Source organism: Mustela nivalis (assembly GCF_964662115.1).
Source record: "Mustela nivalis genome assembly, chromosome: 1".
Taxonomy (NCBI): Eukaryota; Metazoa; Chordata; class Mammalia; order Carnivora; family Mustelidae; genus Mustela; species Mustela nivalis.
The window spans coordinates 145,798,927-145,815,188 of NC_139020.1; the positions used below are offsets into that span (position 1 = coordinate 145,798,927).

Genomic DNA, 16,262 nt, shown 5'->3' on the forward strand with positions numbered 1-16,262 from the left:
GGAATTTGAAGAAAAGAGAGAACGCTTGCTAGAGTCAGCAGTCAAGTCTGAGAGCCCTAGGTGAACCCGGGGGGCCTGCACTGCCGCTGGCCATCTTGCCTTGGGGGTGCCCAGCCTTCAGCGGACTTGAGGCCCAGAAAACCCGCTTCTGTGGAGGCTCTCCTAGACCCGAATGCTGCCAGTGTTAGAGCCTCCCGGCTTCTCCTGTGGGCGAGCTGGGGGAACCGGAACCGAGGCCAGGGGCTGCCATGATCAGGGAGGGCTTCGGGAACCAGGGGCCAGGGTGGGGGGAGGGCAGAAAGCAGAGAGGAGGGGACTCAAGATGGGAAAGTAGATGGGTAAGCCAGCTCTGGCCGCCAGGGACTCCCTCCCTCCCAGACTCTCGCTGTCTGACCAGTAGTTTCCTGGCGAAGACTCTTTCCCACATGAGGCACTCAGCCGAAGGACTCTCACAGGGGATTCTCAGGGAAAAGGGAACACAGCTGTAGGAGGGACCGAGGAGCCTCCAAGGCAAGGTCTTTCTCCCACCCCAGAAACACTGTTCTGGCCAACAGAGCCCACGGCCTGAGCCTGGGGACGGGAAGCAGGAGGGGACTCGGACTGGGACGGTGAAGCTAACCAGGACCACCATTGCCCTGAGGGGTTACTCTAGGCACATTTTCTGAGGCCCCAGGGGTAAGAGCAGGGGCCAGAAGTAAGGAACACAGGGCTACCAGAAGGATGAACTTTCTCACACAGGGCCGGCCAGCAGGGCTCAGGGAGATAGTGAGCGCTCCACTGTGAAGGTGTGCAAACCGAGATCAGATGTGTCACCCTAGGACCTTGGAACACGCTGTCCCCATCTCAGATACCTTGTCTCATCCCGGGTGCTAGTGTCCGCAGGGACATCTGCCTATCTCCCATAGTACCTCCTGTCGCGTCCATCCCATGGGGGTGAACCAGACACCAGTCGTAGGAAACAGCTTGTGCCAGCTCCCGTTTGAAAGAGTAAATATTAGTCTTTTCAAGAGCTGCCTGTTCTCTGTCACTGGGCATCACCGGGGACACTGAACTGGGATTTGCAAGCATGGGAGGCGGGGGCTCTTGGCGCCCAAACCCAGACGGAGTCTGTGGGCCTGACTGGTCACTGTTGTAATCGAGGGCAGCAAGAAACAAGCCTCTCCATCCCCTCCCGGTCACTTGGGAAGCAGTGAGCTCCCGAGCCCCCAGGAGGTACTCTCCTCCCGTATGGCTCGGGCTGCTGCTACAGAGGTGTGAGGGGGCCTGCCATGTTTTGAAGTGGACCTTAAGGTCCTGGGCCCTGACTCTGGTGTCCCTGCTTTATAATCCCCTGATCTTGCAGCATTATTGGGAAGGGGGGATGACTTACTTCTGCTCCACTGTCGTCCCTTGGGGAGACTTCCTCTGACCCCTCCAGCTAACAGAGCACCCCCTTACTCTAGCCTTCTTCCTTGTGTAATTTTCCTTATCTTACATCTTACATCCTGCCTTCTTCCTTGTGTAATTTTCCTCACTTATTTTTTGTGAGTATTTAGAGTTTTTAAATTTATTTTTGATTACTGAAGTGTCGTTGACGTCCAGGTGTTCAACATAGTGATTCCACAGTTCTGTACATTCCTCGGCACTCATGGCAGTAAGTGTCCCCATCTGTCACCATACGTTATTACGATATTATTGACTACATTCTCTGTGCTGTACTAACAGTACATCCTCGAGGGATTTTCCCTCACTGATGATCTGACTCCTCTGTTAGGGGGCTCAGTGCCGGGAGGGCAGAGCCTTGGTCACCTGGTCTTGCTGCTCTGCGCACGCCATCCATGCTTCGTAACTATTTGCTGAATGAATGTTATGGCCTCCACACCTTGAAAATAGTAAAACCAATATAATTATTATCTCCTCACCCCTGAAATTGTATTCCTCTGGATCCCCTCCATCATTACGACCTGGGGGTTGGGACAAGGTGGGCGATGAATGTCATCTCAAAGAGCAGGAAGCGAGGGTGGGTGTGGGGAGGAAGGAAAACCCATTTCAGCTGGCGAGTGGCAGGACGGAGAAGGGGAGGAATCTCCCAGACATGTCCTGTTCTCATCCTCTGGGATGAAATCTTAAAGGCAGGGGGACAAACCCTAAACTGTGAAAATAGAGGGGGCGTGTGTCCCACTCTGCACTTAGAATCAGCCAGCCACGCCGTCTGTGTCCCTTAGGTGGCCTTACTGGGCAAAAATGGGAGAGCCTTGGATTTGATGGCAAGAAAGTCACAGTGAGTGCCACCCAGCCTCTCTCAGCTCCCAGAGGCCTGGAAGGGATCCAGAAGGTCTTGCCATGGGGCACGAGGAAGATGGCTGACTTAGAGCTGCTGGGCCTGGCATGGTGGGACTGCGATGGCCAGTGGTGAGGGGAGGGGGTCTTGTACCCTGGGCTAGATAGGGGCTTGGCTGAGGGGCCAGAGTGGGCCAAGGTGGGGCTGGATCTGCTGGGGCAGGCCCTGGGGTCACAGCCAGGAGAGCAGGCTGAGTGTCCCTCGGCCATGGTGAGCATCCATGAAGAAACCCTAGTACACAGCGTAGCACCAGGACCTTTGGGCTAGGCTCCTTTTCTCTGCCAGGGAAGGAACCCATTGTATCCTATTGACTTCCTTTTTCCAGATCCTGCAGGAATAACCCATTTTCCACCTCAGCTATCACTTTCTGTCTGGAGTTCCTCTGAAGCCACATTGAGAACCCACATGACAACTCGCGCATGGAAGACTCGCGGTGCTGCCGTGGGCGGACCTTGAGCCCTAGATGATGGGAGCCAGCAGGCCATGCTCTCCTGACCCTTGGGAGGGCGCTTGTGAGGGGCTCCACCTGACGGGTGAATAATCCACCTTCCTTTGTCTTCCCCCATTTCCCTGCTTCCCACTTCCCTGTCCCCCATTCCTTTGTCTTGGTCACAGACTTTTGTCTCAGGCTGTCTTTCTGGAGACTCGGGCTACAAAGCCACCTGAACCCCTGTGCTAGAAATCATCCATTGCTAGCTGGCACCCCTCTCTGCCCCTTCCACAGTCCCATGCATTGCAGGGAGGCTAGAGGCTACCTTTTCCAGCCCCCCTTGCTGCTGGGGATCTGGACGCTGCCTAGGCTCTGCCAGAGGGATGCACCACAGGAGAGAGTTGGGAGGCAGAAAGGAGGTGGTGACCATTCTCCTTATAGTGCGGTGGCTGCTGGGTGGGAACTGACAGACATGAGTTTCTGCAGCAACCGGACACAGTGTTCATTCTACTTTCTTGCCCTTAGCTTCATGGATGTGCAACTAGGAGGTCAGCCATAATTTCCTACAAGGTGGGAGCTGGGGTGGCGTGACCTATCATAGGGCAGAAGTACGCCCTAACTTCTATTCCTCCAAACCTTCCTACATATAGTTCCCTACATTAAATATCTTTCTGCACAAAATACCTAGACTGTCTTCTGTTCCTCTCCCCAACCTCCTGTGCTTAACCTTGACTGATTGGGCTTCCTCACCTCTACCATATGCTATACCACGAGGCTCGGGTGGAGGGAAGCCGAAAGGCCACATACTGACCCAAAGAGACATCCAGAAAGAGACTGAGAGTCAGCAGTCATTCCCTCCTTCCTTATTAGATCAACTTTCCTTTTGGAAGTTGTAGACAGAGCTTGGGTATGTGAGCTGGTCTGGGCCCAGGACCCTGAGGAAAGTGTGCAGAAGCTGGGTTCTGGCATAGCTTATCCTTCTGATAAAAGGAGTCACACAGGAGACAGTCTCTATGCCACTGCATGGCATTCTGTGAGAACATGATGCTTGGGGTACTGGCAGCCATCTTGGAAGCATGAGGGGATACGTCTATGGATGAAAGTCAAAATACTGAGGATGGCAGAGGAGACAGACAAACTACTGGGTTGAGCTGCTGCATTAACCTAGGAGCTGCCTATGTTTAGTAGGCATCACCCAGGCAGGACCCTTGCCCCCTGAGTCATGTAGAGGCTGGTTCACAATGCTTCAGTTTTTTCCACACTGACACGCTGCAACCAAGGGATGCTGGGACCTCTGGGAGCTGGGCTGGGACCAGTGAGGCATTTGCCTTAGATGCAAAATTTAAGGAGGTGGCAAAAAAAAAAAAATTCAATAAGCTGGATAAATAACATTCTAATGCAATATTTTTTAAAAAGCTAATGCAAAAAATACACAAGGAACAAGATACCGAGATTTTTATAAAGAGACTAACGATTGGTGTCCTCTGCTGGGTCCGCTCTGCTTGTGTTTCCACACAGGGCACTCTGCGTGAATCTCATCTGTGGCAATCCATATGACGAAGCAGGGCTCTGGGATTTGGAGACTTGGGTTCAAGTATGGATGTTGCCAATGACTTGCTGGGGAGAAGTCCCTTCTCTTCTCTGGACTCTGGTTACCCCAGCCATCCTGCGTGGAGACTAGGGCATTGCCAGGATGGCCTTCCGACCTGTCTTCCTCATCCCCATGGCCTGCAGAGGTTACTGTCCCTCTCCCTGGGATGCTGTGTCTCCTGGGCCATTGACTCCTGGCTATTAATATCCCTGGCCTGATCAGGGTGTTTAATGACTGCCAGCTGTGGCTCCAGCCCCCCTCCCTCGGGAGAGATAAGAGCAGTTCCTGTTCCCACATGGGGGGAGGGGGGAGAGGCAGGGTCATTGCTCAGGAAATGGGCCCTGGGCAAGTGGTGGGAATGGAGGGGCTGACACTGACTCCTCACTGCACTCAGCCCAGCACTGTCGGATGGGGATGTCTGCAGATATGGACTCCCAGTGGCCCCTCCCCCATGGGAGCTGTCCTGGTCTCCCCACCTCTGACTGTGCCTTGTTGCTTTAGATCCTGGCTCAGCAGCCTGAGGGCTCTCCCCAGACATCCCACAGACTTTACAGAAAGCCTCTCCCAAACTGGGTCATCAACTCCCCAAACCTCCTCCTCCTCCTCCTCCTCCCTCACCTGGATGGTGGATAGGCGTCTTTTCCTCAGCTTACCCTTGGGGCCCTTCTCAGCAGCCAGAGCAGCCTACCCCTTGACTTATCCCCTTGGCCTCATTTAAGGAGCTTTCACTGGGTTCCTGTTGCTCATTTGGATTTGGGTGTCCCTGCGTCCATCATGGCTCCCTTGGGACTTAGAGATGCCTACTTAGTCCTGAGACAACCCAATGTCTCTTCACCTGGGAAGCTGCTCCTTATCCATCCAGCTGGTTCACTGGCCCACCCTCGTTGTTCAGCCTGTGCCCTAGAATGGAAGGTGCTGTCCACATGGTGGCTTCTACCATTGATTGATGGTGGCCCTCTGCACCAGGATGGTGGGCAGCTCCCTGTGCCTCTTTCCAGGAGGCACCTACCCACCTGAGTTAACTGGACTTTGCCTTCAGGAACTGGGGTCAGGGCTCAGTCAAGGGCCAGGGCCTAATCTGTCCCCGAGGGGCCCAGCTCTGCAGTTGGAACTGGGACAGGGATCACTGTATGCCACAAAATTCAGGGGCCTGGGTCTGAGGGCCGGGATGTCTCTAATCCCACACTGTCTCTGGGCTCACCAGGCCTGTGGCCTCGCTCCCACTTCCTTCTTGTATTTCAGTCTGAAATGGAGCTGAGGAGAGAGGCCTGCCCTCTGTGTCACCTGGCCTCCTGGGGAGTGGCCTGAACCCTGGTGTTCAGGGCCCAAAGGACACCTTGGTGAAGTCCTTGAGATACCCACTAGGTGGCGACAGAGATGAGCTGGACTGGCCTGATGAATGCCTTTGGAGGCCTGGCAGGGGTGTGTGTGTGTGTGGGGGGGGTGGGCTGGAGGGAAGAGGGAGCACAGGAAAAATTCTGTTCCTGGTCACTCCCACTCCACAGACAGCTTGGGATGTCTGCCCATGATCTCTGCTGGCCTGAGGCATTCTTTCAGCTTCTCTCTGTTCCCAAATGCCCAACGCTGGGCTTTTCACCTATTGCCACCTCTCAGGGCAGGACCCCACCGAGAGTCCTCCCTTTTGCTGCCCATGTCTTGGGTTTCTCCATGGTTGTTTCACTTGCTGCCTTTCTGGCTGAAACATCTGGTCTCCCCTGGGCTCTCTCCTTATCCTGATGCTATGACACTAATGGTTGATTTCAGGCGCTGTGGTGGACAGGCGGGGTCCAGCTTGATTTGGTGCCTTCCCATAGGCCAGGGAGCCTGTAGGTTCCTTGATTTGGAAGCTGGGGTGCTGCCCTTTCCTCTGAAAATGCTCTGCTTCTAGAATCTGTTAACTCTTTCCATTTGTTTCCCCTGCTCCGTCCCCTTCTCCCACCAGCCTGAACTCATCCCTCAGTTCCAGAGAACTGTTCCTTGTTCTCTCATAGCCTCTGTCCTCTGTGCATACCTTGTTCCTAGTCTGCTTAGGGATCTCCCTCCAGTTGCTGTCGACACCGAGCCCAGAGGACGGAGCGGGTGACAGAGGGCTCTGGGAAGCCCCTTCCTCATTAACTGCTCATGCCTTAGCAGGAGCTAAGTCTAGCCATCCACCAGGTGGAAACACTGAGGCCCAGAGAGGGATGGGGAACTGCTCAAGATCTATGAGAATGTCTGGATCAGAACTGGGACTAAAAGATTAGGGCTGGGTCTTCTGAACCTTACTGGTAGACAATGTCTCTGGAACCATTTCAGAGAGGAACTGAGTTGAAAAGGGGAGGAGGGAAATCAGAGTGAGTGACATGGCTTAGCTGGGTGAGAGGAGCATGGCCATCCTGCCTGTTCCCTCTCTCTTGTCCCCTGTGCCTTGGAGTAGTAGGGATGGGAACTCTCAGGGAAGAACAGAGCAAGTTCAAGGAGACCCAAACGTACCCTCCCCTCCACTCTCCACCACCAGCACCCCATCAGTGGTCACCACTGTTTGTCTGGGCAGGGGAAGAGATGGTTAGTGCCAAGAATATTCTCTCCAGCAAGCCAGAAAGTGCCTGAAACCAAAGCTAGGAACATTGCCTCCTCTGTCCTACAGCTGACCATGCACAAGGCAGGCATGGCATGTGAATCTAGATGGAGTTTGTGCTTGCCAGACCTCCTGGGCCATTGATCCAAGGGTATGTGCCTGGGGCTGTCCGTGCTCTGGGTCCAGCCACTCTGACCTTGGGCTAACTGCTCCTGAGTTGGGCCTCTGCAGGGTGCAGGTATGCGACTGTCATTTGTTATGGGTCCTGGGTTGTTTCTGAGTAGGACAAGGCTTTTAAGGACCCTTGCAAGCAGATCTGAGCCTTTGGCAACCTATACTAGCTGCTGCTGCTTCTTCTTTTTCTTCTTCTTCTCCCCCCACCCCCACCTTTTTTTGGTACCAGTATGGTATCCCTCTTCTTCTCCCATAGCAGGACAACCTCCTTGCAGGTTTGCAGGAAATAGAAGGCATGGGGTCAGGTCAGGCAATGGCTTCAGAGACTTCTTGCTAACTGACACTGACTTCGCCCTCCTGCCTCTGCGTCTAACCCTTTCCATTAGTCATATTGGCTCTGTCACTCATTTTGGTGACATTTGCTCTGTCCTCTACCTATCTCCTCTTAGCCAAACTCTGGGCAATGTCGACATGGTCAGCTCACACCCCCCTGCACCTCTCCCTGTCTGCAGGAATCACTTTGGTCTGGAAAATACTCCCTCTTAACCATTTTGGGGACCACAGGCAGCTCTGTCAGCTGTTTTGCAGTGATCCAAGAATAGAATTGTCTCCTCTGGGCTGGATTTAGAAGGTCAGGAGACACGATGATGACCTTATACTAGGTCTTCTCATTGAGGGTCCTCATCAGAGAGTAAGGACCTTCATCATTCTCAGAAGGCAGAGGATACCACTCAATGGAACATGAGTTGAAAGCCTTTAGAACCATGTGCTTGTCACCTGGGAGTGCAGGATTCCCATCCAAAGCCCGAACGGTGGTGGCAGCTGGCTACTGTGACCTCCCCTTCTTCTCAACCTCCCATCCTCTGAATGGGGTGAGGAGGGGACTGCTGTATGTTGGAAGTCACGCGGGAATATCATCCACCAGAGAAACCAAGCCAATTCAACCCACCATTTATTGTTGTCCAAACCTGTTTGCAGAGCTGAGGGGGTCTTCTGGCTGGGGCGTGGGCAGGAAGCCATGGGGCTACAAGGTGTGGGGTAGACCCAGGATGCTACGGCCCACAGGCTTTGGTTTGGATGATATCAGAGCCAGAGGACCCCTCAGCCACACTCCAGGCTGGGTGGTAACAATATTAGCGGTGATACAAATAACCAAGAGGATTCAGCTTGTTACAATATATAAAATGCAGCAGTTAATTTCACTTTCCCTGTCGGTCAGATCTGAGATCAAACCCTAGCTTTGTGACAGGCGAGGTCCGGCGCTGGGAGACTGTTTCCCGATCTGTGAAATGGGGTCCGTAGTTCACACCTTACTGACCATGCGAAGATGAAGAGGTTCATCAGTGCACGTCTCTGAGCCTGGTTTGAATAGTTGGCACATGTGGGAAACTCCCACAGCCCGTAAGGCAGTCTCAACTCTTCCAGCCGACCCGGGACCACTCCACTTCTGCACAGACTATGGAGACACCTGTGCACCCCAAACTAAATTCTATCAGAAGCGCACCTGCCTGAGGCAGAGGAACTACTCCACCGGGAGGAGCTGGGCGTCTTGGAGCACGACGATGGGGGAGGGGATGGCATCCCGGAAGAGATGCCTGAGCGTCAATGTTTCACCCAAAGGAACTTGACAGCGACCACGGGACTTCAGGCCCTGCCGAGGCGGCGGCGGCGGCGGCTGCGTGTGACCTTTAGGAGCAAGATCTCTGCCCTCGGCGCTCTCCACGTTCCCACCTACACGGCGCAGGGGAACCGGCAGTGGCCTTCCTGGGCTGGCTCCTGAGAGCGGGCGGGCGGGCGGGGCGCAGAGTCAGGTGAGCGTGTATGGATTCCTTGCCCCTGATTGGCGGAGGGGGCCTTGGCGGAGAGGAGCCTGACTACTGAGCTCCACCCCAACATCTTCCCGGGAGGGAGCATCCAGCGCTCCAGCCTGCATAGAGGTTAGACTGCTCCCGCATCCTTGCGCCCTCCCCTCCTCCGGGAAAACGCCAGGGCAGAGTTCTCTAGGGGCGTCTGGACAATGTCCTGGGGGGCGGGACAGCCTCCCAGCCCGGGGCTGGGGCTGGCCTCGCTCGGGCAGGCCTCTGTCCCCAGTGCCACCCCGGGGCGGGTGGTGCGGGCGGGAGGGGCCCGCCCTGCGCCCCCGGGCGCCTGGCGGTCAAACCAGGGAAACTTCGGCCTGGAAGCTGGAGGAACGGCGCGCGCCGGGACTGACGCGGGTCAGCATGGACACCTGCGTGCTGCACGTGGCGCCGTTGCTGCCTCCTGAGGGATGCTGGTATTTGAGGCTCGAGCCCAAGATGCCTTTCAGGTGCCAGCGCCGCCACTTCCGCCGCAGCTCCGCCTGCACCTGGGGGAAGGGAGCCTGGTCAAGCCCGCCCCTAGGAGGCCTCTAACACTGCTGACTGGCCTGCTCCGGATGGATCCTCCCTTGGCCAGTGCACAGTTGGGACCACATAGGAATGGGGGGGGGGGGTCAAATCAAGGCTTTGGAGTGGGAGGAGGTAGGAGGCAGAGAGGATTAGAGGGTGCAGCCCAGGGAGGGAGGGGGTGTTGCCTGGGGGTGGCTGTATCCCCCTTCTTCTGTTCCCTGCCCTTCAGCTCACTTAGGCTCATCTGAGTGGATGGAGTTCTGTGCTTTGTAACCAGGGCTCTACAGCAACTTAGCCTCTGATGGTGGGTCCCCCCCACCCCCACCGACTTGCTGCATACAGCTGCTTAACAAACTGATGTGCCCACGAATCCCACGTCTGTGTATGCGTGTATGTGTGCGTGTTTGTCTTAAAATACACATGGTAAGTCAGCAGGTCTGGGAGGCCAGGTGGGGGCAGAAATCAGCATTTTTAACAAGGTCCTAGGTGTGCACCTCCACCTGTTTTCTGGTCTGAGAACCACACTCGGAGTAGCAAGACTGAACTCATCATTGCTTTGCACATATCCCATCGCTGTTTCCCGACCCTGGGCCAACTGGAGTGTTATTGCCTGGTTCCCAAGATCTGGGAGGGGCTTACCTCACCATTGAGGAAGCAGTAGAGGATGGCCACCACAAAACCCTAGGGAAGAAGGGAGCCGGAGATGTGAGGCAGACAGACTCCAGGAGCCCCCAGCCCTGTACCACCCATGGCCATGGCCCCTGTGTTCCCCTGGTTAACCAAAGAGCAAAGCATACAGTAGGGGGTTAAACAGTACAGGGAAAAAATTGGAAGCCACTGGCAAAGGGCCAAGGCCCCAGGTTGAACTCCCTTAAAGCCCAGAGAAGTATGCAGCCTTTGGTCATTGGTTCATACCTGGAAAGACCCCACGACGAGCTCAAAGACCATTTTCACTTCAGCTTTAAAGTTGTGGGGAAAGAAGGCGAACACGAAGTAGTGCACTCCAAACAGGGGGATCAGCAGAAGGGTGGACTTGGCCAGCCTCCTGGGGACAGGAGAGGTGCAGACGGTGGGCATGGGAGGTAGGGATAACAACGGGGAAGTATGAGCTTGGGTTGCTGGCTCCTGGAAATATTGTGTTCACCTCTGTTCCTGCTTCAGATCTGCGGTGCCCATGCCCTCATGCCCCCCAGCTCTCCTAGCCTGGAGACAAGCATGAGGGAGAGGGAAACTCTATTCTCACCCTTCTGGAGGGGAGTCTATAAACAAGGCCAGTATGAAACCCTGAAGATAAGATACAGTATTTCAAGTTCTGTGGCAGGAAAGGGAGAGATGTTTTCAGCCCACAGGAGATCCTAGTGTCAGATTCCCTAATCCTCACAGTGGGGTCAATGTCTGCTCAACATGATCAAATTACAGAGATGCCCACTCTAAATTCAGAAGTGCTTTTGGGGCTGTGAAATGCGTTGCTTCCACAAGAGATTCATTCTCTACTGGGGATGAGGACATTTGGGAAGGAAGTCTCTGTAATTGGGGTGCTGACCCCATATTCCTGAGGCCACTTGGGAGGATGCTGGGCACTCAAGTTTATGCCTGGTTTAGTATTGCTCTCTGTCTCTGGTTTCTCGCCTGTCCGCTCCTCTAGGAGTTGCCACCTTTTCTGGAATCACTTCCCTCTCTTCCAGCCTCCCCACACCGATACACACACTCCCAGCAGGGCCAGCCCCTCCTTTGCCAGCCATGTGTGCACAGCAGGGCTGATCCTCCTTCCAAATGACCCTCCTTCTCCGATGGAGCAGGGCTCACCCTGCCAGTCCCCTGACCTCACAGCCAGTCCGGGCAGCTCAGTGAGCCCATAGTTCATTGGCTGGGAGAGGTCTGAGGGCCAAGGGGTCTCTGCCTTTATCTCTTCTGCCTTGGCAGTCAGTCCAGGGAACCCTAGTCCTGTGTCTGAGGTCCCATAGCTGACTGGGGGCAGAGACTGGGGCCTTGCCCCTCCAGCTCCTTCCTGGACCCGGCTCCCAACCATTCCAAGATCCTGAGCACTGCCCACCCTCTTGGGCCACAAACCTATTCCCCATGCCCAAGGCTGACAGATGGAGGCTTTCTTTAAATTGAAGGCTTATGGGGAGGTGAAGAGTGGAAGCTGACGGCCCCTCAGTGGGGAGCTCCATCTTCTATTCCCCCCCAACGCTTCTGCCTGCTGACAGCTGTTTGGTTTCTGTCTCACCCACGGAGACCTGGTGATGACCAGCTCTCTTTGCTTCGGCTTTGAGCCCTTTGGAGCAATTGTGCATTGGGGAAAACAGGGCCCCACAGGCAAAGGGGAGGATTAGGATGCACAGGCCTGATGTGCTGCCCCCTGGCAGACACAGATCCCTTCAGGGCCTTCCGTTCTCAGACTGGAAGGGAAGCTCCTCCTACGCACCCAGCGGGGGAGAATGTCGTCACACGGGTGGTGGGGGGGAACGTGAGCCTTAGTCTCATCGGAGAGAATCACAGGATTCCAGAATAGAATCCTAAATCCAGCAGCTCGTGACATTCTAGCCAAGAATCTTAGAACCACAGCACAAGACTCCCTCAAGAGAAGCCGGGCCAGGAACAGTCCAGAATCCCAGGACTGAAAGAAAGGCCCTTATGGGACGTCTCAGGGTTGTCCGGTTTCTGTAGCACTGAGAAGCTATCTCTTATTCCCATCTGTGGGCAGGCAGACCCCTACTCACCTCCCCACAGCCACCCTATCCATGTTTCTTTAGTTCTGTCTTTGAGCCCTCTGATTCTCATGAAACCCTGCCTGGTTCTCCAGTCCTCCCAGGAATAGAGAACAGCCCTCACACCTTGCCAAGCAAGGAGCATGACTGCTGTCCCATGGACACTGCGCCCTCCCCTGCCATGGCCATGTGCTCCCAGAACCTTGAAGAGAAGGGAGCATGTGTCTGTTTCCTCACTTGTAAAATGGGAACAGTTGATAGGGGACAGTGTGGATGACATAAGATGATGTTCAGAAACCCCTTACCACACGCATGGCACTTAAAGCACAGGTGTTAGTATTACTGGGGGCGGCTGCATCCTGAAGGTGGCTATCTCACTGTTCACCTGGGGGCTCCCCCAGGGCATGCATCTACCATGCATTTACTGGGTCCTTTTTCTGTGCCACACACAAGCCAGGGACTGGGCATGTGGTATGAATAAAGCACAGGTCATCTGTTGTCTTTCAAGCTCCCTGGCTTAGCAGCAGACACATACCTGGCTCAGATCACTTGCTAGGTAAGAGATTGCAGGAGAAGCAGACCTGTGGAAGGGGGAGCCTGGGGCAGGCAACCCTTGTGGGCTGAGCCAGGTCATGGGGGCAGAGGTAGGCAAGAGAAAGGTGGCTGTCTCATGACTCCACTCATCAGAGTTCCTGGAGAACTTCCAGGAAATGTGGGTAGATTTGAAGTCTGGGGATGGGGACACCGGGGTACTCGGCATACTCACGAGTATGGGCTGCTGTCACTCTTCCCAACGTCTGGGGACCGAAGTTTCTGTACCAGAATTCGGATGATGAGAATAAATAGGATAAAGTTCACCTGGTGATGAGGTCAAGGTCAGTGGTCAGAGAGGGGAGGCCAGGGTGTTCAGGTCCCTGGGCTGATGGCCTGCCCCCCCCCCCCCAGGACCCTGCTGCCTGTCCATTTTATCTCTTCCCTGGCTTTTTCCTTTTGGGCAGGCCAGCTGGGAACTCTACTTCACATCTCCAAGGACTGGGCCTCCCAATCCATTTTTTTTACCCTAGAGGAGGAACTGATGGGGTAAGGGGTGGGGACAGTCCTGCACAGGCACTGGGAAGCCTACATTTCTGTTCTGACCCTGACATGAATCTCCTGTGTTGCCAAAGGAAATCGACTACCCAAGCTGGGCCTCAATTTCCCCATCTCTACATGGTGGGAGGAGGCCTTACCAAGATGGAGGTGAGGATGGGGGCCTTTATGATCCACCAGAATGAGGAGTTGATGGTGTCCCAGCATCTGGACAGGGCATGGTGGGGAAGAATGAGAGTAGTTGTCCTCAGCCGGAGTTAGAGGCCCTCTCTGGTGTTCCGGCTCTGCCCCTGTACCCATTAGAAACTACAGGCCCAGGCTCTGTTGCTCCCAGTTTCCCTCATCCCTCCCAGGGGATCAGCCCCAAGTGATGGCAGCCAGGGGGAGGGGGTGGGACAGCAGCTCACCCAAAATCTTCAAAATGGATTGTGATGACGGTCCACACAATGGTGAATGTGCTGGGCACCCCTGTCAGGGCCAAAGGCGAGAGAAAGAGAGGAGAGGGCACAGGGAGAGGTTTAGGAGAAAGAAGCAGAAAGAAAGGAAGGGAGGGAGGGAGGGAAGGAGGGAGGGAGGGACGGAAGGAGGGAAGAAAGGGTGGGTTGCCAGGGCTGCCACCTGCGGTTACATAGCTTGTGCACTGAGCAAAGATGCTCACTCCACTGAGGGGGTGGAGCTCTACTCCTCAGGGACTGTGTCCACCCAAAGGAAGAATCTTTTTCTAACTTTGATGGAGGTATTTTACAGACTAGCAGGGACCCTGTGTTTCAGGGGCTGAAGCAGAAATGGATGCTCACAGAACCCGTCTCCCAGATCAGCCCTAGGTGCAGCTACAGCATGAGGGCACCTGCCCCGGGGTCAAAGGTTTGAGGGACTTTTATCAACCCTTGGCTGAGAGCCTGGCAGGCAGGACTTGCAGCCCAGGGAGACCGAAGAGTGCAAGCAGGGTTGGCAACCACCCCCTAGTGAGCTTCCCAGGCCTTGCCCCTTCTGTCCCCAGCCTGGAAGCCCTCCCTGGTACCATACCCCAGCCGATGAGTATGTACCCCCAGAAGTACTTCCGCTCAGAGAAGAAGGAGACGGCAAGCAGGGTGTGCAGGTAGAGGCCCTCCACCAGCAGCCAGAAGAAGTTGGCCATGACACAGTATTGGAATAAGACCATGGCTGTCTTACAGCTCACCTGTAGGGGGAGGACAGAGAAGGGGCTCACTGAGGCTTGAAGTGGTCCCCCACCTGCCCCCGGTCTGTTTGGGGACAACAAACACAGATGCAGCATGGCCAACTTAATCTCTCTGTTGTTTTCGCACTGTCCCCTTAGAAATGTCCCTGGTGGTTTTCCCATTATCTTTGATTTTAGACCCTCTGATATTCTGGGATAAGCTTGCAGTTTCCCACCCATCTATCCATTGCTTTACCCACTAGATATCCACTACCAGCTCACCTATCTTTCCATCCACCATCCACACATCCACTGATCATTTATTCATCTCTCCCTCTATCAGTCCATCCATGCATTCACCCATCTATCTCTCCATTCTTCTATCTTTCTACCAACTAGACACACACAAGCATCCATCCACCTAGCCATCCGGGCATCCATGCATCCATCCACCTGTCTACTGACGCAACCCCCTACCCGTCATCTATTTATTTTTTCTTGGTTTACCCATCTAGCCTTCCACCTACACAGCCATCGACGCACCGACTTACTCAGCAGTCCATCTACCTACCCATACACTTAAGCTTTCCCCCACATACTCATCCACCTTATTTCAATTAGATGGAAGGCAGCTGGAAGAGGTCTGAGGGAGCCTTCTTGCCTGAGTTTGCAAGAGTTGCCTGAATGTGTGGGGCTATGGGCTATGGGCTGTGGACTGTGGAGGGGGGCCTTATGGAAGTGTTGGGGACAGATGGGGGCAGAGAAGAGGCAAGAGGAAGAGGAAGTAGAGATGAAGAAGAGGAGAGGGAAGGGATGGTCATTCCTCCTGGGGGCAGAGGAGCTGGCAAGAGAGTGCGTTCCCCAGGCAGGTGAGGACAACAGGAGAGTTAGGGGGATCCCTGAGTATGGCAATCAGGTGTTGCAGGTGGCCCGCCTGGCAAGACTGGAAGATCCCCTGGGCCCTGTCCTCTCCCAGAAACAGTCTTCCATTTCAGATCAAACCCAAGTAGCTGTGAGGTGGAGCTTAAAGCTATCCCCCTCCAGGAAGCCCTCTAGATTTCACTCCTCCCTGGAACACAGGTTCCCACCCTTCCTTCTTGTGCCCTTGGCTTTAAGACATCCTCAGAGAGCAGCTTGACCTCCTGTCCCTCTGGCTGCAAGCTCCTTCCTCAGGTGTCACTCCAGTTCTGCCAGCTGTAGGCGGGTGGTGTCTCCCATCCTCCCCAGCTCACTTTACAACTAGAATAGCTCATCTCTTTAACAGGACAATTAGCTGTGCTTCCTGCCTTAGAAAAGCTTCAGACAGTTGCTAAACAGGTCTCCGCAATTATCCTTAACAGGTGTGCTGGAGGCTTCCTGGCTTTGTAGCTCAGAAGTCCCAGCTCCTGGGTGGGGTCCTCTGAGGAGCTCTGGGATTGGCCAGGGTGGCCACTCTGGGTTTTCCCTCCCTCTTGTCAAGATGCCTGAGATTCATCATCACAGGTTATTCTCTGGGGAGAAGGTATTGCTGACCCCAAAATAATGCAGTGCCTCTGACGTCCCTCATGAAGCAATGAGTCACTGGCCATAGGAATAGGTGGGAGCCAGGGCTGGTCTTGAGCTCTCTGTCTTAGGTCTTGGGCCCTCAGAGATGGGGCCAGTGCTCATGATCACTTGGAGATGGACCCCTTAGTGATGGGCAATGAATTCCTTAGATACTCTCTTGAATGCCCTTCCTGAGGAAGCCCCAGAACAGGGCTGATAGCAGGAAAAGAAGGAAAGAGAAGGGCTGTGTGCTTGGACTGGCTCCAGATGATGGTGATGAGGGAGGTTGAGGAAGGAAGCTTTGAAGTCCTTGCAAGATAGGGAAACTGAGGCAGGGA

At 54.6% G+C, this 16,262-nt stretch overlaps 1 protein-coding gene across 4 annotated transcripts in view; it reads right to left on the reverse strand.

Moving 5' to 3' along the window:
• Positions 1-8,006: 8,006 nt before the first annotated feature.
• Positions 8,007-16,262, reverse strand: part of VIPR1 (vasoactive intestinal peptide receptor 1) — a 33,308-nt gene continuing 25,052 nt past the window's right edge. For 3 of the 4 annotated variants that reach the window (XM_082724673.1, XM_082724675.1, XM_082724674.1), the window contains exons 7-13: positions 14,268-14,421; positions 13,649-13,709; positions 13,382-13,448; positions 12,919-13,010; positions 10,357-10,486; positions 10,081-10,122; positions 8,007-9,419 (exon numbers count right to left, since the gene is read on the reverse strand). In XM_082724673.1, coding sequence (XP_082580799.1) covers positions 9,228-9,419; positions 10,081-10,122; positions 10,357-10,486; positions 12,919-13,010; positions 13,382-13,448; positions 13,649-13,709; positions 14,268-14,421 — 738 coding nt within the window. In that variant the 3' untranslated portion in view covers positions 8,007-9,227. The remainder of the gene's footprint in view (positions 9,420-10,080; positions 10,123-10,356; positions 10,487-12,918; positions 13,011-13,381; positions 13,449-13,648; positions 13,710-14,267; positions 14,422-16,262) is intronic. The other variant, XM_082724672.1, reaches the window with a different exon arrangement.